The sequence below is a fragment of the Cricetulus griseus genome, chromosome 2 (genome assembly GCF_003668045.3).
Source record: "Cricetulus griseus strain 17A/GY chromosome 2, alternate assembly CriGri-PICRH-1.0, whole genome shotgun sequence".
Taxonomy (NCBI): domain Eukaryota; kingdom Metazoa; phylum Chordata; class Mammalia; order Rodentia; family Cricetidae; genus Cricetulus; species Cricetulus griseus.
The window spans coordinates 28,002,486-28,024,988 of NC_048595.1; the positions used below are offsets into that span (position 1 = coordinate 28,002,486).

Here is a 22,503-nt window from a genome sequence, read left to right on the forward strand (position 1 = left end):
AGTGTTTGAAGAACTCTCTGAGGATTTACTGTTGTCACTAGCACTGGGGCACAACTCATCTGCTAAGCTTCCCAAGTGTGTTGTGTCTTACAGATGCCAACTGGGCATGAAAAAACAAAAAACAAAAAACAAAAAAACAAAAAAAACTGAGCACAATTCCTAATGCCTATTTTTGTATAATTTAATAAACAACTTTCTAGATGTTACTGCTTCTGTCTGAGTTTCTTGTGTCTGTGCTTCTGTCCCTCTGAGTCGTTTGTCTTCTTTTTGTTCCTGTTTCTATTTTTCACATTGTGTGTTTCATAGTAGCGCACACCAACTTTTTTGGATTGTTGCTGCCGTGCAGCTCTCCTCCGCTGTAAAACACAACAGAAAAGAAAACCAGTCCAGCACTGAAGGTAATCAATCAGGAGGCCATTTCCCAGCCCTCCCTCTCCATGCCTATGTGGCTACCACCGAAATGGAAGCAAGGCTAGGGGAGTGTCCACCTCAGACATGATGACCAGCAGCAGACTCTCACTGGGCCCAGCTCTCATCCCTCTCCCCAGGGGGTCTGCTTCAGCTCTGCAAAGCTGTCCTTCCCAGGGGTCAGTTATCTGCCTGCCTCACCAGCTGTACTCTTTGTATGTCACTTCCCCGGAACCAGACAAAACCATCCAATTCTTCTGGTCAACAGAACACAGCTCTGAAGATGGTAACTAGAATTCCTGAAACTAAGACTCAGATTCAAGGACCTTTTTGCAGAGGGCCCTTTCTTGACCAAAATTAAATTACATCAGGTCACTAAAAAGTGGGGTTCCTAGGCCTCGAAGCTCTAAATTCTTGTTTCAGAAAGAATGAGTCTTGGGAACAGGACTTCTAGTTGGGTATGGTAACTTACAACTGTAATCTCAGCACTTGAGACTAAGATAAGGGGACCACCTGAGTGTGAGGAAAACCAGGGCCTGCAGACCAAGACCCCACCTCAAAGGAAAGAATAAAATAAAAAGAGCCGAAGGGACGGCTCAGGGGTAAAGGTGTTTGCCTCCAAGTCTGGCGACCTGAGCTCCATCCTCAGGACCCATGTGACAGAGCCTGTCGACAGGTTGTCCTCTCATCGCCAGGGGCTCACATGTCATGAGATGCCTGCACACATGCATGCACATGAAATACATGTAAAACACAAACCGCAAAGCAAGCTTTTACTGTTTTTGTGTTGTTTCTTCCCCTGTGACAAGGTTTCACTATGCAGCTCTGGTTCTCTGAAGACTCACTCTGTAGACCAGGCTGACCTCACACTCAGAGCTGTGTTTGCCCCTGCCTCACTGAAAGAAGCAGGATACTTACTTCCTTACACGTCAGCATCCTCTGAGCTTTACTTGAAGGTTCTTCTTCCATGTGTGCACTACGCTTCCTTCCCTTTTTGGTGGGTGCTGGGTACAAACGATACAGAAAACACAGAGGAGATTAAAAATAGAAACTGCATTTCAAAATCTGTGGAAGACTACAGTGGGAACAGCCCTGTTTAAGGAGAGGAGGAGGGGTTACAGCAGGAGGCCAGGGGCTCAGTGGGGTCTGACTTGCATCACATAGAAACTATCAGTAAGTTTCTGAAACTTCTGTGATGGTTTGAATGAGAATGGCCTCCAGGGGCTCAGAATCTTTAAATCCTTGGTCCCCATTGGCGGGACAGCTTGGAAATGGTGATGCATATCACAGAGGTGGACTTAGGCTGAGAAAGACTCCAGCCATCCTCAATGTGCTACCTGCTTCCTGTTTGTGGACTGGGATGTGAGCTCTCAGCTGCTGAGTGCCATGCCTGCCTGCCTGCCGCCATGATGGATCCCTATCCCTCTGGAACTGTAGGCCTGTAGGCCCCGAATTAAGCAATAAGAGATAGTAACTAAGACAGACCTCCTGCCCAAGTTTGTCTGCAGACTCTTCTCTTCCTCTGTGAAGTTAATACATACTTTATTTTTATTTTTGCACTTTTTTTTTTTTTAAATAGACAGGGTTTCTTTGTGTAATCTTGGCTGTCTAGTAACTTGCTCTGTAGACAAGGCTGGCCTCTAACTCATGAGATCTGCCTGCCTCTGCCTCCCAAGTGCTGGGATTAAATTCATGCACCACCACCACTGGCAAAAATAAATGAGGCTTTCTCTCTCTCTCTCTCTCTTTTGGTTTCTTGAGACAGGATTTCTCTGTGTAACAGCTCTGGATGCCTTAGAAATCACTTTGTACACCAGGCTGGCCTTGAAGATCTGCCTGCTTCTGTCTCCTGAGTGCTGGGATTAAAGGTATATTGCCTGTAATACGCACTTTAGAAAAGCAGTATTCCTAAGCTACCAACTTTGATCTTAACAAATGTACAGAATTTCAAGTGGAGAGTCCAATTTACATGGTAAGTAGGATATGAAACTAGACGCCTAGTATCTGCCTGGATGGAAGAGATTACCCTAGAGCTACAAAACATGTCTAAATGGTTCAAAATCCACCTCACCTGCATCACTGACTTCTACAGATCTTTTCTTCTCTTCTTCATATTTTGCAAAAACCTTTTCACTTAAGTCCTTGGATATTCTGAAAAATAAAAGCAAAGTCACAAAGCAGCCCAGCACTCCCTTTTAACTGCTCTAAACAGGCCAGGCCAACTTGGAGAGGTGCCAACTCTTTTTTTTTCTTTTCTTTCTTTTTTTTTTTTTTTTTTTTTTTGGTTTTTCGAGACAGGATTTCTCTGTGTAGCTTTGGAGCCTATCCTGGCACTCACTCTAGAGACCAGGCTGGCCTTGAACTCACAGAGATCCGCCTGCCTCTGCCTCCTGAGTGCTGGAATTAAAGGCATATGCCACCAACGCCCGGCTTGAGGTGCCAACTCTTGAAGAAAAGAAATTCCACCATGTTTGTGGTAATTGCTGGGTGATACAGCCAGTGCCCAGCAGTTTGTACAGCTCCTGGGTTAAAATATTAGATAACCAATGTCTTTTACTTCAGGTGGCCAAAGATGACAAATTGCAGCTTGGTTTCTTGTTTGTTTGTTTTCTAAACCAACCACTCCTAGCTTCTAGAAAAATACTATTCAGATTAGGATTGCATCTGTGGTAGAGATAAGTGGTAGAGCATTTGCCTGGCAGACATGGGCCCTAGCTTCCATCCTAAGTACTTTAAAACTATAATTCCAAAGCCAATGTTCAGGACAAGTGAGAAAGGAACAAATAAGCTAATTAGGAAGAAGAAAGAAGGAGGAGGAGGAAAGAAGAGAGAAGAAAGGAAGGAAGAAGAGGAGGAAAGAGAAAAAAGGAAGGAAAGGAGAGAGGGAGGGAAGAGAAAAGAAGGAAGGAAGAAAGGAAGGAAAGAGGGAGGGAGAGAGGAAGAAGAAGACAGGAAGAAGAAAGAAGATGATGATCTGACCTGATGGCTGAGAACTTCTTAGCTTTGGCTTTATTTAGAAACTTCTGGTACTTGGCGATCTTTTCATCTAAGGCTCTAATCACAGCTTTGGTGTCCTTTTCCACTGGTTCTTCCTGAGAGTCCTGGGAAGGCGCCTCCTCAGCATCCTCTCCCGGCTGCTCCTGATCCTGCTCCTCCTCTTCTGCTGAAAGGCTTTCCAGGTCTTCCTCCATGTCTGACAGCTCCACAGGAACCAGGTCATCCGCAGAAAACTGAGGCCCCACATTGATTTTGCCGAAGTTCTGTCGAACGCGTGCAAGGATTTGTTGCATCTCTGAGTTTGAGTCCTGGGGATGGTCTGCTTCTGGCTCCTTTTCAATGACAGAGTCTGACTTTTCAACTATGGTTTCCGAGATCTCTTCTTCTGGGTTGTTCTCAGTTATTTCTGTGGGAACTTCCAATGGTGAGGAAGGTGGAAGCTAGTGAGGACCAAAAAAGGTATGAGAAGGAGACAAATAGAACCAGAAAAGGAAACCCATGCTTTAATCCCTTCCCAGCTCTCAGGTGAGCAGTCCTCCTCTCCGACCTAAACAAAGAAGGGAAGAACATCAAACTTGAACTGCATCGTTCATCTACTCTGAGTTATATAACTACTTTATTGAGTTATATAACTCAATAAAGCGCCACCACCAGAAAGTATCAAAGGGACAAAGCTGTGCATCTGGAGGAAAGGTGCCAACCCAATGAAGCCAACTACCCAGTGAGTGTTCTCCTGTGGGTATCAGGAACAGGGAGCAGAGGAGGCCCATAGAAAAATATAAGACACAAGTCTAAGGAAGTGGAAGCCAGGTTAAATGAGGGCCAGGAAGTGTAAGAGAGATGTGGGGAGGCATGTTTTCAAAGAGTTGTGCCCGGCCAGAAATCAGAATGTGCACCGAGTCTAGAACACTGAGCTGATGGGTCTATTTTGGGTTTCCATGCACAGAAGGATGTACCAAGCTTCCTACAGCATTTCTCATGCAGATCATTTTATCTCTGTGACCTAGACTCATACAGTGACTCTCCAAAGTCAAAGGTGGCTGGGTAAAATGCTAAACAAGTCCAGAATCCATGAAATGGAGGAAACTGTACAAAAGTCTGTGCATTCTGAGCTGGCAAGTTGGCTCAGCAGGTGAAGGCACCTGCTGCCCAACCTGACAACCTGAGTTCAATGCCCAGAATCCACATGGTGAAAGGCAAGAACCAACTCCCCAAAGTTGTTCTTGGATCCCCACATGCACACCATGATGTGTGTGTGTGTGTACACAAACACATGCATGTGGAGACACACACACACACACACACACACACACACACACACACACACACACACACACAGATTTTAAAAGTTTGTACATTTTGCAGTGAGGTGATTTCTAGATTTCGTTTTCTTTCAAGACAGGTTTTCTCTGTGTAGCCCTGGCTATCCTGGAAGTAGCTCTATAGACCAGGTTGGACTTGAAATCCACCTGCCTCTGCCTCCTAAGTCCTGGGATTAAAGGCATGCGCCATCACATATGGCTTATGGAGTAGGGGACTGTGCTGAAGATGTCTGCTAAGGTGCCAACTCCCCAGAAGCCTTCCCTAACCTCCACTTTTGCAAGTCCTCCTCTGACCCCTTCAACACTTATCCTAGTCGAATCCTCACAGTACACACAACTCTCTGAATACCTGGCTGTATTCAAGCATTAAAAAAATAAAACAAAAAACATGTTCTTGGCAAAGATCTCCTAAACCCTCTGGATGCTTTTGAGGGATGTGTGTCTTCTGGTATCCCTGAAGACTGCCTTTCTAGCACACTTGAATGGAAGATAGCTGGCTTCAGGAAGGACCTGGTCTAGTCATCACAAAGACTCAAGCAACATTCATAGTCCCACCTCTAGCCTCTGGGGAGAGAAGAGGGGCTAGAGACCTGAGCTGAATCACCGATAGCCATAATGAAAAACTCCTCTAGGATGGTAAAGACACTGATGTGCTCACCCAGCTCAAAAACACAAGGCATGGCTTCCACTGGGCTCTTCTGACCTTTAGCCTTTGCAATGAAACAGTAATCACAGATGAAGTACTTTCCTAAGTCATGTTATTCCTCTAGCAAATCACACCTCAGAGCCCCGAATTATAGTTGGCAGGCTGTGAGGCTCCAAGTCCCTGAGTTGCGGGGTCTTCACTAATTCCAGAAGTTAAAATGAGAACCTCAATAGAGCTAGAGAACTGCAGGAGTGGAGGGGAAAAACAGTACATCCTCGGCATCCACCACACACGTGTACGTGCACTCACACACCTCAATTCCACTCCCACCACTAAAACCTACGTATATCAGAGGAGGGGCCCGCCTGCTTTTCACTGAAGCCCCTCTGGTACCTGGAGACCTAGGAGCCCTACCCTGACTGCTGAATGAATGAATGACATCACTTACAGGGCAGAGAGAGGGGGGAACTGCTGTGCTTGGTTGGCTGTGGTTTTTGAGAGAAGAGCGAGGAAAGCTAGATAATATTGGTCTCAGGAATGCAAAGTTTTTAATGCTGGAGAAAAATACCTAAACGGATGTATCTGGCTTCAGCTAAGAGGTATTCCCAAGAGGAAATCAGAACTATAAAGATCCCTATGATACAAGCACAGAAACAAAACTCAAAGCCATCACTTCCAAAGAATTGCTGAGTTCTGAAAAGGGCCCTAGAAACATGAAAGTCAAGTGCTGAGCCTTAGGCCAAGCTACTGTCAAGATAAGAGCTCTGGGGCAGCAGGGTTCAGGTCTCGGCTTGGTCCCAAGCCCAACACTCCTGGCCAAAACAACATCAATTCTAGGACTCCCCTTCTGGTGTGCTCTCAGCTTTCTGTAGGGCAAGGGCTCCTATTCACTCCCTTGTTCCCTGTGGCCGTGGCTGGTATGAATAAATATTTCTTCATGAATGAACTTTGGCAACACCCATGCTCCCACAGATGACAAAACATTTAACAAATATTAATGTCTTCTTCCAGTCCCAAAGACTGGTATCTGCACTCATTCTTTTTTTTGTTTTTTTGTTTTTTGAGACAGGGTTTCTCTGTGCAGCTTTGGAGTCTATCCTGGCTCTCGTTCTGTAGACCAGGCTGGCCTCCAACTCACAGAGATCCACCTGCCTCTGCCTCCCAAGTGCTGGGATTAAAGGCACGCGACAAGAATACCCAGCTCTACACTCATTCTTTTGTCTTATTTCTGCTTATTTGTTCCTAATGCTCCTCAACAAGTCTACACGATGGCTCTCTGGAATGATACACACAGAGCAGAAATGAAGATGACGCTCCACACCAAGGAAAACAACTAAAGTTACACCACACTAGGGTCACTGGAACCCACTTCCAGGAGCTATGTTCACCTTTCTTACCTGGGGAGCTGTTGGTGGCTCTGCATTGGGCGGCTTGACAAAGAAAGGGATCCGGCCCCTCTGCCAGTCATTGAGAACCATCTTACCCACAGTCTGTAAATCAGGCTCTCCGCCCTGCAAGACAGGAGAGATTGATTCCCAGTTAAACCCAAATAGCAAAAGTACTTCCCCATGAGGGCCAGTTCAGCCATCCTGGCCACTCATCAGCATCTAGCTGACACAGTTCCTACTGCACTCCTGATGGCAGATGTGTGTGTCCCAGTGACAATCCCCAAAGACACCAGCTCACCTTCAGTAACTTCCCAGTGCGGAAAGCTAGCTTCTCAAGAAAGTCCTCAGCATTCTCCCAGGAGTCAATCTTGTATGTTTTGCTGATATATTCTGGTTTTGCTCGTTCAAGGACAGCACCAATATGGTCTTGAGGAGCCTTAATTTTTTCAACTTGAACCTAGAGAGCAATAGAAATGCTTTGTTCAACTCTTCTGCACAGACAGGAAAACCCAGTGATCTTTATAAAGTGAAGTGGAGATAGCCAGGCAGGAGCAAGAAGCACCGCTGAGAGTTAATAAGCACAGCCATGGAGCCCAGAGATCAACTCTAATCCCGCTTTACCACAAACTGACTGTGGCCTCCACAGGCAGCTTGGAGTTGGAATGCTTTGTGTCATTCACTGGCAGGAATGGTTAAAATGTCTGCAAATTCCAGAACCCAGAACACAAAAAAGAATCCAAGAATTTCAGAAGGAAGGGGAGGAATGTGCCAAGGATGTATGCTAGAAGCATGGTTATGGTTAAGGGGAATCATTTAAAGTTTTCAGTCATATTCAAAAACAAGTGAGGAAATGAGTGGGTTCCAAGATGACGCAATCCATAAACCCACAAAGATGAATTATCACTAAGCATAAACAAGCCCTGCTTCCCTTTGGATCCCACGTGGAAACGACATACTGTGTAAGATGACCCTGACCAGATACGCCCACAGCCCCTCAACCTCCTGAGGCAGGCCGAGTGGAAAGGAGGCTACTCTGCTCAACATCAACCTTAGATAGGCTCACCCCATCCTGCCTCCTGAATGAGGAGTGGCAAAGGCTCTCAGGGATTCCCCCCAAATGAAATCAGAATTGTTAAGACCAAATACCCACCACTCCTTTGAGCACTATGTCGGTCTCTGAGTCCTCAGAGGGGTAAACCACACCAGGGCAGTCAATCAGGAATATACGACGCATCAAGGTAATATACTGCCAGACCTGCAGACAGAAAATTCTAAGTGTTGCCAGAATTAAATACTGGAAGCTTAATTTCACTAATCTGTGATGTTATAGTATTAAGCTATACAGGGGATAAGGGAGGGCCGAAGAAAAGCAATCTGCTTAAACAATTGGACCAGATTCTATCCTTTACTTAAGCCAAGCACGACACCCCCCCACCAAGCACAAACTAGAGTTCTATCACTTTAACAGTCCTAGAATAAGGCAGAGGCAGGATTTCCATTCAGTATTGTGCAAACACACCAGTGAAGCTCTCGAAGTCTTAAAAGTGCTCAGAAGCACAGAACTGTTTCTAGAATCTACCTAAATACCAGAAGCTACCTAAAGACAAAGCTTTTGTTCCTTTTTAACCCAGACACCAAATATTCCTGAGTTGGTTTTATCAAAGCAAAAGGTTGGGAGTTAGGGGCTGGAAGGATGGCTCTGTGGTTTGGAGCATTTGCTGCTCTTGTAGAGGACCTAGGTTTGGTTCCCGGCATCCACATGGCAGTTCACAATCGTCAATAACTCTAGTTCCAGGGGATCTGGTGCCTTCTCTGGCCTCTGGTGGCGACAGACATGCACACAGTGAACATGTATGTATACACGCAGGACAAACACTTATAAACATAAAAATAAATATTAAAAAAAGGTTGGAGTGGCAATTTACAGAAGACTGAAATATGAAGGCCATCAACCAAATCCCACCACAGCCACCAAGTAGCATACAAGGTATGCTCAGTCTTGAGAAGCAGACAGGGACTGGGTGCCCAGGTTCACTACAGAACATTTGCCTAGTATGTGAGGTGTCCTGGATCTGATCCCCAGTACTGTTACAGAAAGGAAGAGGACAGGAGGAAGATCTCCATATCTGAAACAGTCAAGTCTCTACAGAAATAAAATGCAGACTAGAATCCATACATACCTTTGTTTCTCCTGCAATGGGGGCCACATTGCAAACTTTCTTGGATCGTAATGTGTTTATCACAGAGCTCTTGCCTACATTTGGATAGCCAATGAACCCAACACTGATTTGTTTCTTGTCTGTGTGCAACTGTGGAAAGAAAAGAAAAGACTACCTATCAAATATATGCAGGCATAAAATTCCCCTAGGTTAGACTGTGTTATTTGGTTAATGGAACACTATGTACTACAGTGCAGACACAACACAACTTGATGTAAAGCCTAAACACAAGCCAGCTACACAGCCTGAGTGAGTGAGACACATGTGTATTTACATGTCATGAGTGAGCCATGTCCTCAGACACCCATGTAAAGCATCCTTGCTTTAGGTTAACAGCATGTAGATCAAAAACGAAAAGAAGGTGTGTGCCACCACTGCCCGGCAATTGTAGAGATTTTTGCTTTCAGTTTGATACCAGTTCTATATTGCCCAGGTTGGTTTCAAACTCCTGAGCTAAAGTGATTTTTTTTGGGGGGTGGGGTGGAGGCAGTTCCTGTCTTTGAGCAGCTGAGATTACAAGCTTGTGCCAATGTGCCCAGAACAGTACTTAAAGGCAGACCAAGGCTGGTAACAGCCAGTTCCCATGAGAGGGCTGGCTGCAAAGTAAACTACTGACTAACCCAAATACTCTCTATCAGGGTGACTGCCCACATGTTAAACATACAAGAAATAACAGAAAATTAACAGAAGAGGAAACAAACACCTCTAGCAAAGAACTGTAGCAACAGCACCCTAAGTGGACTGCTGTAAATGGCATTTCAGTCAGAATACTATGAACACCAAGTAATAATCAGCCAAACACTGAAGGTGTGGGTGTAAAGATTTCACTAGACACAAGATAAGTGATAAATGAGTATTTATTGAGGAACATTTACACACAAAAATACAAAGATCCGAGGGAGTGTTTCTCTGCCCTTCCCAGCAAATCAGTTGACCCACCAGAAAAGTTCTAGCATTCGGAAGCCACACCTCAAGCTTCCCTCTTTCCACTTTCTTGTGCCTGAAGCCACGCCCAAAGGGGTGTGGCCACTGTTACAGGCTCACTGGTTAGACATGGCAAACAACACCGCTGTCCATAGTACAGAGGAGGCAGAGGGAGTGAAAGACGTGTGTAGAGAGGATGAACAAGGTAACCTAATTGTGGCCAGCGTCAGGAGATAACAGGAGGCTGATGCAGGAAGATTGCTGCAAATCCCAGCCAGCTTTGGCTATACAATGATTATGTAGCCAGTCTGGACCACATCTGATCTGGTCTCAGAACACAAGATACAACCCTTCCCCAGAAAATGAGAGAAAGAGAAAGAGGGAGGGAGAGACAGACAGACAGACAGACAGACAGACAGACAGACAGACACTGAGAGTGAATGCACGAGCACTACTTCTAACCGAGCTTTCAGTTCAGCAGTAACAAGTACTTATTAGCATGTTCAAGGCTCTAGGTCCAACACACACACACACACACACACACACACACACACACACACACACACACACACACCCCAAAAAAACCTAGCCCTAAGTTTTTAAAGCAGGAAACATTTAATAAGCATATAAAACTATGGGGAAGAATTGGGGAAATCAAGAAATAAATCATAAGCATGTACTAACAGCATGTAGGAAATACCAGAAATGATGGTTAAGAGTCAAAAATTGCTTCTGGGAAATGAGGAAGGGTGGGACAGAGGTTGTGTCTTTTGTTAGAGCCAGGCAGAAAGAGGGAGATCTGGTTCCAGGACATCAGTGAAATGATGGGGATCAGAGAGTGCAGGGTTGGGCATCTATCCTCTGGCAAAGGCTGAACCACTAGGTGCCAGGGATATGGCAGAAAGAAGGGCAAAAGAGAAATGAGAAAACATTTCAGATGCCTCATACTCCAGAGGGCCTCTGGATTTTTATACCTCTAGAAAACAGTGAGACAAGATTTTGAGACAGATTTCATTATGGAGCCCATACTGGCTTCAAACTTTTGTTCCTCCTGCCTCAGCCTCCCAGATGCTGACCTGAAGTTAGCAGCTCTGGACCCACAAGCCAGCCCCTCCTATACACTCAGCCTCGTAACCACAGCAGAGCTAGCAGCCTCCCTACCTTCCCAAACTGGCGCAGCAGCTGAATGAATGCTCCTTTTCCAAAGGGGTTGGTGAGGCTCGCATGGAAAGCAAGTGTAGGATAGTCCCGGGAAAGCACAGCAACCCATCGTTTCTAAAGGGGAGAAGAAAACACGCTGGTAAATTATGGCTTGTTTGTTTACAATATTCGGAAGAATCTGAGTTGGAATTACCGGATGACTTCAAATAGTATTGCCTAAGGGAAACAACAGCTGTAATTCTTTGAGATGTTCTTTCAAGTAGGATAGTTAGAGCTTTGTCTTTCGTCTAATAACTGACTGTAAAACAATATTCCAAAAAAGCTATCATGACTAAATGCAATTAATGGAACACAAAGGGGCAGTTAGTGACCAGCAGCTGTCTCCACAGAGGGGGTACAAAATCCTGCAGTTGCTCCCAGCCAGAAGGTAGAAGGTGGCTCTGCCCACCATTAATGCTCACATTAGCCCTCTTTTCATAAGGACATGCCAGTGACTACAATCCCAAGAGTGTGACACTTCAATACGGTGTTGAGAAACTATGCAGTGATGTGCAGTGAAAGGTTTGCCCTAGTGGCTTCTAAAATGGGTTTTAGGTCACAAACTGAACTTACTGTTGCCCAAGTTGGAACAAGATCACACTTATTGAGTACAAAAATGAGGTGTTTCCAGGGTTTTTCCTTTTTCAAGTAAGCTTCGATGTGAGGGGAACGAGTGCCCATTGGGTCTCTAGCGTCAAGAACTTGAACCACAACATCTGATGAGTCTATCACCTGCAAATCAAAGAGGCAGACACGGCTGGCTACAGTACATATAAAATGAAGGAGGACATTTAAGGGAGCCCAAAGGAACAAAATGGCATTTAGAGGGAACTGCAAAGAATCTAGTGAGGAGACTGGGTGGGTGCCATCTGATCAGAATTCAAAAGTGTTTCATTCCAAGAACATACAAAACTTGTCAGATTTCAAATAGGAAAGCTAGCTTGGGGCAAACCCATCTGATTCACAAGTACTAGGTATTACAGATGGCTTTGTGTATTTTACAGAAAATTAAATCTGCCTAGTTACTTTATGTACTAGTTTCCTATTGTGTCTGTTTAATTACATGGCCATGTTTGGAACTCCTAATAATATTGTCGTCCCTCCCCCACCCCAGACTTAAGGCGCAGCCAGTTCAAAAGCACTAGGTCAGTACTCAGGAGTATATACAAAACCTTTCTTCCCTTCCCCAAGGAGTGAGGCAAGCTAGCTAAGGTAGTAACGCTTCCCAGACATATGCTCTCAGTTACAGAATGGGACAGTGAGGTTGGATACCGTACAATTCTTATGCAGCACTAACCATGTGGGCATCAGCCTAATGGGTAGTCTACAGAAGACTCACAGGCAACACGGAACACAAGTGCTCTTCCTTTCGAGCACTGTGGCAGTATGCACAAGGCTACATCACAGTTCCTTCATGGAGTAAAGAAAGTGAAGCCAGCAGCAGAGTGCTATTTTATTCGAGCGCTTCAGTTGGTCAGTTACTGTCTACAAGCTCATAAAGTCAAAGGAGCTGCTCGGTGAGCGCCATGAGTCTTACCTTGTAGAGCTCTCCCCAAATTCTTTTTGACTGCCCCTTCTTATATATCTCTTCTTGAGCTTCATTTCTAGGTAAGAAAGGACCAGAAATGAGCAACTGAAACATCATCAAGATTTAAAGGAAATGGAGGTGGTTCACGCCTATAATTGCAGCCATCCTAAGGTAGTAGATGGAGCTCTGTGAATTAGACAGCCTGATCTACACAACTAAGTTACAAGCCAGCAAGGACTTGAGACTTAAGACTCTGTCTCAAAAATGAAAACACACACACACACACACACACACACACACACACATACACACACACACACACACACACAAACCAAACCAAACCCAAAATATATCAAAGGGAAGAATATCTGCGTGAATTTGCAAAGTCCACTTTGAAAGGGAAGGCCACTGCTAGGAGACAGACCTTTAATTCTAGCACCATGAAAGCAGAGGCAGACAGAGCTCTGTGAGTTTCAGGCCAGCCAGCGTTACACAGTGAGTCCCTGTATTAAAAAGTGGGGAAAGGTAGGGTGTTCGAGATGACTCAACAGTTCAGAGTGCTTACTGCTCTTGCAGAAGACCTAAGTTCATTTTCTAATACTCATATGGCTGGCTCACCACTGTCTGTTACCCCAGCCCTGGGAGATCCAAAACCTTTTTCTGGCCTCAGCAGGCACTGTATACATGTGGTCCACATACATATGTCCCAGCAAAACACAGTAAGATAACAATTAAAAAATAATTAAAATACAGAGGCAGGCATATCTCTGTGAGTTCGAGACCAGCCTGGTATATAAGACCTAGTTCCAGGACAGCCTCCAAAGCCCAAAGCCACAGAGAAACCCTGTCTCAAAAAAAAAAAAAAAAAAAAAAAAAAAAAAAAAAAAAAAAAAAAAAAAAAAAAGGCCAGCCAACCAACCAAAAAACAAACAAACAAACAAACAAAAAATAACAACAAAAAATTCAAAAACAAAAATAGAATACTAATAAATAAAAGGAATGACATTCTGGTTTGTTTTTGGTTTTTTTTTGTTTTTTTCTGAGATGGGGTTTCCCTGTGTAGCTTTGGAGCCTATCCTGGCACTCGCTCTGGAGACCAGGCTGGCCTCGAACTCACAGAGATCCTCCTGCCTCTGCCTCCCAAGTGCTGGGATTAAAGGCGTGCACCACCAATGCCCAGCCAAGGAAACACATTCTGACACACTGCCTTGACATTGAGTGAACCATGAAGGTGTCATGCCACATGAAATAAGCAAGACACAAAAGGACAGATAACATGTGATTCCCTTCATCCACAGCTAGACTTGTCTAATTAGGGTGATGAGGCTATCAGAGACGATATCAATGATTGACGACTGTGCACCTGTATGTTACTACAATAAAAAAAAATAAGTAAATAAAAAGGAAAAAAAGGCATGGCTTTAGTTAGACATTGTCACCAAGAATTAAAAAGGGCACAGGCAGGCCCTGTGTCATAATCTACGCTTCACAGCTCTCAAGAGACACTTTTTTTTTTTTTTTTGATAGTTTCTAATTGCTTACTTACTAGCCTAAAGGACATTTATTGAAGGAAAATGAAACAAAAATAGTCTGTCTTTCCCAATTATCTTCTCTACTTTTTGAAGGAAGATAACAACAAAGCCCACAAAAAAGTTCAAATAGCAGGGCAGTGGTGGCGCACGCCTTTGATCCCAGAACTTGGAAGACAGAGGCAGGCGGATCTCTGTGAGTTTGAGACTAGCCTGGTCTACAGAGCTAATTCTAGGCCAGGCTTTAAAACAACAGAGAAACCCTGTCTCAAAAAGCCAAAAAGCCAAAAAGCCAAAAAAAAAAAAAAAGGGGGGGGGGAACCACTTGCTCCCAAGCCTGACAACCCGAGTTTGATCCCTGGAAGCCACATGGTAGAAGGTGAACTGACTCACAAATTGTCCTGTGATCATACAAGTACACTTCGGCACACATGCATATACAAACAAATAAGGCGGTGGTGGCGCACGCCTTTAATCCCAGCACCCAGTAGGCAGAGGCAGGTGAATCTCTGTGAGTTCGAGGCAGTCTGGTCCGTAGAGCAAGTTTCAGGACAACAGCCAGAGCTACAGAGAGAAATCCTGTCAGGAAAAACCAAAACCAAACCAAACCAAACCAACCAAACAAACAAAAAGCAATAGATGGACTGGATAGAAAGAAAAGTTCAGTTGGTAAGCCAAAGAACTGGGGCAGCTTTAAAAGGATGATACATAATGATAGCAAATGACTGATCTGTTTTGGGGTCTAAGTAGCCAACTGCTTCAGTGTCAGTCTATGATCCCAAATACTTGGTGGTGGTTTCAGTTGGTCATAAGCAGGAGAGTGAATGTACTCTGGCTTCTGCAGTGAATAGACAGCAGGACAGATGGTTCTCAGAGCCACTGCTCTTGGGGAGCAGGCAGTGAGCAGGGCTTGATGTTAAGCACCTGTAATCCTAGCTCTTGAAAGACAAACTCAGGCTGATCTCTGTGATTTCAAGTCCAGCCTGCTGCTGGTCTACACAGTGAGATCCTATCCAAAAGAAAAAAAGAAAGGAGAAAGGAGGGGGGGGGAAGGGAGGGAGGGAGGGAGGGAAGAAAGGAAAGAAGGAAGGAAGGAAGAAAGGAAGAAAGGAAGGAAAGAAGGAAGGAATGAAGGAAGGAAGAAAGGAGTGTGCCAGGCAGTGGTGGCATGAATCTTTAATCCCAGTACCTAGGAGGCATCGGCAGGTGGATCCCTGTGAGTTCAAAGACAGCTTGGTCTACAGAGTGAGTTCCAGGCCTGTTAAAGCTACAGAGAGAACCTATCTCAACAAAGCAAAACAAGATTAATTTTGGGAGCTGGAGAGATGACTCAGTGGTTAAAAGCATGTAATACTCCCACAGAGGACCCAAGTTCAGTTCTCAGAACCTGGATGTTGGGTGGCTCACAACTGCCTATAATTCCTGATCCAGGAGCCCAATGCTCTCTCTGGCCTTCGCAGGCATCTGTACTCACATACCACCCCTAACACACACACATAATTAAAAATAAAATAGATCACTAAAAAAAAGTTCAAATAGAGGAATTAAGAGATGGCTTACCAGCAAAGTGCTTACCATGCAAGCTTGAAGGATCTGAGTTCAGATCCCTCCAAAAAACAGGTAAAAAGCTGGTGTACCTGTAATCTCAGCTCAGGGGAAGTCACAGACAAGAAGATCTCTGGAGCTTGTTTGCCAGCTAGTCTAAGCAATCAACAAGTTTCAGGTACCAGATATACTGTCTCAAAAAGAAAAAAAAAAAAGTGGAGAGCAATTGACAATAGCTGGGGGCTGGAGAGATGGCTCAGAGGTTAAGAGCACTGGCCGCTCTTCCAGAGGACCCAGGTTCAATTCCCAGTATCTACATGGCAGTTCACAACTATCTTTAAACTCCAGTTAAAGAGGATCCAATGCCCTCTTTTGGCCTCTGTGGGTGCCAAATACATACTTGGTGCAGACATACAGGCATGCAAAATACCCACACACATTAAATTTTTTTTTAAAGTTGATCTTTCACATTGACCTCTGTCAATGTGCATACACACACACACACACTCCACATGAACACAAACACACAGACATTCAAATAACTCTAAGAATAAACAAATATGCTACTTCTTTCGGTTTGATCTCAAATGGCCTGCTTTTATCTCTATTGAGATGGGGTGGCATCAGCCATGAGGTAACACCACTGTGGTCTTAGTCCACACATTTCTGTAAGACGGTCAAACCTGCCTGCCCAGCACACTGTTAAAGGACTGAAACAGTTCTCCAGCACTGCCCAAGAGAAACTAAGCCTTTGTGAAAGACAAGGCGGCATATCCTTTAATGTGATATCATGACTTGCCTTTCAGTAATCCTTTTTTGGTTTTATTTTTGTTCTTTTGTTTGTTTGTTTGTTTGTTTGTTTTGTGAGACAGAGTCTCACTATGTAGCTCTGGCTATTCTGGAACTCACTATGTAAACCTAGACCAGGCAGCCTCAAACTCACAGAGATCCACCTGCCTCTGCCTCCCAGGTGCTGGGATTAAAGGTATGCGACTGGGCCCAGCTTGCCTCTCAGTAATCCTTAAGGATAAGGAAGATTCAGTGTCTGATGACCACAGGAGAACCTAGGAACAGCACAACTATCCAACAGGAAACCAGGAAAGCTTGCTACAATGAAAGTCTATTGAAAAAGGTATATTTGTAAATAAAAAATTATAATAGCTCGGTGTGGTGGCACATGTCTTTAAGGCCAGCATTTGGGAGGCAGAGACAGGAGGATCTCTGTGAGTTTGAGGCTATGGAATAACTCTACATAGCGAGTTCCAGGCCAGCCAGGGCTAAATAGTAAACCCTGCCTCACAAAAGAGAGGTGCAGGGAATCCCTTTCGGTAATTTGTCATCTTCAGCATATGAGTCCCCACGAGAATGAAGTTTACAATCGTTCCTCTCCTTTTCCTCTTCCTCTCCCAAACAATATTAAATGAAAATAAAAACAATGCACTATACAAAGTAGGACACATACATATGAAAATGCCATAATGAAAACCATTACTGTGTGTGATAACTTAAAAAAATAAGCTGGGGGTAACAAGATGGCTTAGTGTGTAAAAATGCTTGCTCTAAGCCGGACAACCTGAGTCAGATCCCCAGGACCCATGTGAGAGAAGGAGGGAATCAACTCCTGTAACCTCCGCATATGCACTGTGGTACTCAAATACCCACACATATAATACACAAAATAGAACGATACTAATTTTAACAAACTTACCCCATAACCTTTATGCAGGCTCATCACTTTTCATGCTATCTTTGGAGGGTCATAGAAGATGACCAACTATAAACTGAAGTGGTCTAGAGACCCTGGAAGTCAGTGTCAATTTCCAACTTAACTACATTCTGTAATTTTCAAATGACAGTGCACATCACTGACATATGGAAGAAGAAGAAGAAAATACTGCTCCTTTTTCCTTGGGAATGCAGAGAGGTATGAAGAGAGGTGATGAAGCCATGTGGAATTAGTTTTGGTCTGGCCTCCACTGCACTGATGCCTCTAGTATGAGGAAACCACTTGTGAGCACCATCACTATTCCCCACACCAGCACAAAGGGCTCAGGGAAAACATTCTGCAGCATAGCAACAAAGATGAGACCCTCAAATGCATACCTTACACCAGTGTCTTCCGTCACCAAATCACGGTCCTTGCCCTGGTCATAGCTCTCAGTAGACATTTCAGCATTTTCTAGAAGGGACTGCATATCACTTGCAAACAAGTTTGGCCGCTTTCTCTGTGACTTTGGGCCAAATGTACTTTCAAAACTTTCAGTATCAAGAATGTGGACCTTTGCATTCTAAAGACAAAGGAGAAGCACAATTAAGATTTAGGAAAGGAAACACTGGGCCAAAGCAAAAAGCTAAAACCACCTGGGGAAAGGTGTCTGCACTTATTTTTTCCAGACCACACCAAAACCTACGAGAGCACAGACCCAGTCTGGTTTCAAATCTGCAATGCACGTTTAAATTGCACAAGGGCTTTTTTTTTTTCTGCAGGAATGAACTATTAGCTTCCCTGCAGGAATCTAAAGGTAACACAGACACCAAGTATGAACAGCCATGCAAGACTTGCCAAACTCCACTTTCCTTCACCCATCATAGACTCCAGTCAAATGTAATCAAGGCTACAATGATGAAAACTAACTTATCTTTTCTGACCCTTCTTTGGAGCTTTCAAACCAAGTGCATAAAATTTGCCAAATTCACAAGTTTTGTCAAGGACAATCAGTCAAATTTGTGTGTGTTTTTTTCTTTTTTAAACCAACTGTAAATGCCAACTTTTTCTTGGAAGTTAATTTCTCTCATGGCTAAAAGGAATTGCTTGTTTTATAAGATGCATTTTAGTTTCAGATAACATTCTCCCTAATTTAGGTAACGTTTTTATTAAATGCACATGGAAACTCTTCAGATGAAAAACATCTAGCAAAAGTCCAAAATAATAGGTTAGATGTGATAAAGGAACCTGATCCTAACTAGAACTTGATGCGCCTGTAAAGGAGTTACAGGCATAGGAATTCTTGAAGCAGGATAAAAGTCGAAGTTTGAGTTAGGATCTCCCACGTAACAGCATGTTAAGAGACTACAGAGACTCCTTTAAAACACAACAAAAACCACACCTTCCTCACCGTAGTACAAAGTCCTGGGTAAGCGCGAGCTAGGGAAGTCCTGAGTGATGGAACAGCCCCATGTGTTCCTAACAACCACTGATCCTCCAACTTCCCCAGGTCATTAAGTGGGCAACGTTTACTTGGACTCACTGACCTCTTAGTGTATTTTCCCTTGCTATCTTCTACCTGAAGAACCTCCACAAGGAAAACAGCATTTTCTGTGTCAATGTGTTCTGAAGTTAATAAGTATGACTGGGCTGGGGAGAGGGCTCAGCAAAGTCCCAGTTTATCCCTAGAAGGCATGTAGAAAGTTCCATAAAAAGATATAGTGGTGTGAATCTGTAATCCCAGGGAGATGGGAGGTGGAAACAAGGGACTTGCCTGGGAAGTTTGCAGGTCAGCTGGCCTAGAGTACACAGTACAACAGAAACAAGAGACCCCACCTCATCAAGATTGAATAAAGCTGAGAATCCATTTCTCAAAGTTGCGTGATGGCACACACTTGAGTACACACACACACACACAATATATCAATTTTAAAAATCATGCATGAGCGAAAATTATCCTTGGAAATCTAACTGGGCTGGAAAGATAGCTCAGCAATTAAGAACACATACTACTCTTCCAGAGGACTCAAGTCCAATTTCTAGCACCCATATCACGTGGCTTATAACTCCAATACCAGGGGATCTGACACCTTTAACCACTAAGGGCACCTGTACTTACATGTACAAACATCACATACACACACACACACAATCAAATATTAAGGGATTTAAAGCCAAATAAATAAATAAAATAAATATTAAATATTAAAAAAACCTCATAACCTATGAAGCCTGTGGTTTTTGAACTTATAAGCTTACTATAATACTATACAATAAAGTACAGATGCAAAGTTAGTTACACCATCTCTACTACATTGCTAGAGAAATACATCTAACACAAAGAACTGAATGAGCAAAAGTTAAAACATATCTGATTTGACTACCCTGTGCAGAACCATTTCAGAACTAGAGTCCGTACCATGCCATAGTCACCGCATTAAAATAGGGTTTTCAAAGCCAAAACAGAAAGCCCACCACTTATTCTGAATATTTTCCTGCATTAAAATACAAGCTAGGCCGGGTGGTGGGGCAAACCTTTAATCCCAGGACTTGGGAGGCAGAGGCAGGCAGATCTCTGTGGGTTTGAGGCCAGCTTGGCCTACAGAGCACGTTCCAGGACAGCCAAAGCTACACCAAGAATCCTTGTTTTGAAAAACCAAAAACAAACCAAACAAACAAAAAACCCAACCAACCAAACAACAACAAAACAAAACAAAAAAACACCAAACCACAATCCAACAACAACAAAAACATAAGCTAACTCCTTCATACCACACATCAGATATCTGAGCGAGGAACAACTGAAACAAGCAACAAAGCAATAAATCCACAATAGAACCTCTGTTCTTCCCAGAATTGGGATTCAATAGTTGGTCAGAAGATGGCTTTAGGGAGAAGAGACAAAGGGAACAAGGGAAATGAGCAACTTGTCTGTGGTTCATGAATTACGCTCATATGTTTCCCTGAAAGAAAACAGTCATTGCACTAATAGGTGCCATTCTTCTAGTCCTCCTTCATAAAACAGAACATAATTGACAAAACCTGAGGCAATAGGCAGCTTTGCTTTTGATTTTTGTTCTGTAAGTAAACACTTTTCTTTGAACTGCTTAATCCTTGTATGCATGTCAGTGTTTTCTTCCCCTCCTCAGACTGGCACTGAAGCATGTGCGCTGGCTATTTCTGGGAATTATTCAACGCAAGTTAAAAACGTGCAGGCAAACATTAGACCATTTTCTTTGTTCTGTGTGAACCCATTCCACTCTGGCCAGACTCAGCCCTTACCGTACTGCAAAGCTCCATCAATGGATTATCTGAACAGCACCCTCCCCTTCAGCTCAAACAACCTCCAAGGATTTCACACAGGCTGGGAAGTATACAGCACTGAAGGACTCCTTCCATCTGAATCTTCCCTCTACATCACCCCAGAGACAACGAACTATCACTGACAATCCCAGGGCCCTCCTAGCCAGTCTGGCCTACTTAGGACAGTGAGAGAACCTGCCTCAAAAAGAAAAAAGGGAAGTAGATGGTGCCTGAAGAAATGTCAGCAGAGGCTGTCCTCCGGTCTCCACATGAATGTGAAGACACGCACTCACAAACACAAATGACATTACCAACAGCTATCATCTCCTCAGCCTTATCAGGCAGGGTGCTGCTTGCTCACTAGCCAAGCACTCACGGTGCTTCAGCTGTATCCAGACATGCAAAAACACAAGTTCTCTTTATGGCAGGGAAGTTAAGGTTCAGGGAGAAAGCCAACTAAGAACAGAAAAGGGGGCAAGGGAAGACTAAAATTCAGGCCTCACTGCAAAGCCTTCTTTGGATCCACAGTGGTACACCTCCTGGGCCAAACTCAATTCATACAAAGGGTGACAAAGGAGGCAAGTAAGTCTCACAAAACTCCCACTGCTGCTTGCTTACGAAAGCCAAAGACAGAGTGGCATCTGCCCAGAGCTGGCCCACAAAACCCTACCACCAACATGGCGCTTCATCTTACATGAGGCTGGACTCGATCATGTAGAAGAGACATCGGTAACTTGCTCTGTTTCATGACAACTTTGTATGGATCCTTCATAACTTTATCCATTTCCTCTTGAAATTTTTGTAATGATGCCTGCTTGATCACTCGAGTGTTTCCTATTTCACAGATAAAGAACATTGCCATTTAATAAGGAGATTGGTTTTGCGTCTGCACTCATCTTCTCCCTGACACAGTGAAGGCCAAATAGGTCATTCTCAACTACCTAAGTGCCTGCACATCCATCCACTCCTTGTAATTCTTTGCAAACTCAGGAAGAGGGAAATGTGCCTCTCTTGCACTCACCCTCTAAGGGTCCGCCCACCAATTCAGACACACATGGATTTCAACACTTTTCTCAGCCCAACTTCCTGATTGGATGAAACCAAAAATTAAATATCACTGAATAGAACTGAGATTAGACAAATGTCTTAGTTCCTGCCAGTCCTGGCAAAGAAACCTGGAGCCAATCACAGATATCATTCACACAGACAGAAAGGGAACCCCAAAACTCAGAGTTAAGAGGGCTTGCAGGGAATACTAAGGTATTCAGGACACCCACAAGAAGACAACTATACCTGAAGAATGTCAGACCTTTGATGCTAAAGAAAGCAGTCAAGTCAACAAAATAGCACATGCAGACACAGCACAAAGGACTCACACTACTTGCCAGGCACTATGCTAAGTGCTTCGCATGAATTTCTTTTTAAATTTCTTTATGATGGGAGCATCATAGCACCTGTGTGGAGATCAGAGGACAACTTGCAGGAGTTATTTCCTTTCCTCCTCCCACTATGTGGGTTCCAGAGACAGAGCTCAGGGAAGCTTGGGGTAACCATCAGGTAAGCTTGGGGTAACCATCTTTACCACTGAGCTATCTCACTGGCCCTCTTTCTTTTCTTTTTTGAGACAAGGTTTCGTGTAGTCCAGGTTAGTCTTGAACTTCTGATCTCCTGCCGCCATCTCCCAAGTGTTAGGAATACAGGTGTTCCTCACTGCAACCATCTTAAGATGGTACCTTTCTTATTTCCATTTTAGAAACTAGGAAATTAAGGGCCAGAGACTTAAAAATTA

The 22,503-nt window shown here is 44.0% G+C and overlaps 1 protein-coding gene across 1 annotated transcript in view; it reads right to left on the reverse strand.

Annotated features, from left to right (window-relative positions):
• Positions 1 to 109: 109 nt before the first annotated feature.
• Positions 110 to 22,503, reverse strand: part of Gnl2 (G protein nucleolar 2) — a 29,190-nt gene continuing 6,796 nt past the window's right edge. The window contains exons 4-16 of the mRNA XM_027399236.2: positions 21,409 to 21,548; positions 17,810 to 17,994; positions 12,642 to 12,708; positions 11,678 to 11,836; positions 11,066 to 11,179; positions 8,942 to 9,070; positions 7,912 to 8,016; positions 7,060 to 7,218; positions 6,771 to 6,884; positions 3,388 to 3,845; positions 2,480 to 2,559; positions 1,327 to 1,412; positions 110 to 356 (exon numbers count right to left, since the gene is read on the reverse strand). Coding sequence (XP_027255037.1) covers positions 204 to 356; positions 1,327 to 1,412; positions 2,480 to 2,559; positions 3,388 to 3,845; positions 6,771 to 6,884; positions 7,060 to 7,218; positions 7,912 to 8,016; positions 8,942 to 9,070; positions 11,066 to 11,179; positions 11,678 to 11,836; positions 12,642 to 12,708; positions 17,810 to 17,994; positions 21,409 to 21,548 — 1,949 coding nt within the window. The 3' untranslated portion in view covers positions 110 to 203. The remainder of the gene's footprint in view (positions 357 to 1,326; positions 1,413 to 2,479; positions 2,560 to 3,387; positions 3,846 to 6,770; positions 6,885 to 7,059; positions 7,219 to 7,911; positions 8,017 to 8,941; positions 9,071 to 11,065; positions 11,180 to 11,677; positions 11,837 to 12,641; positions 12,709 to 17,809; positions 17,995 to 21,408; positions 21,549 to 22,503) is intronic.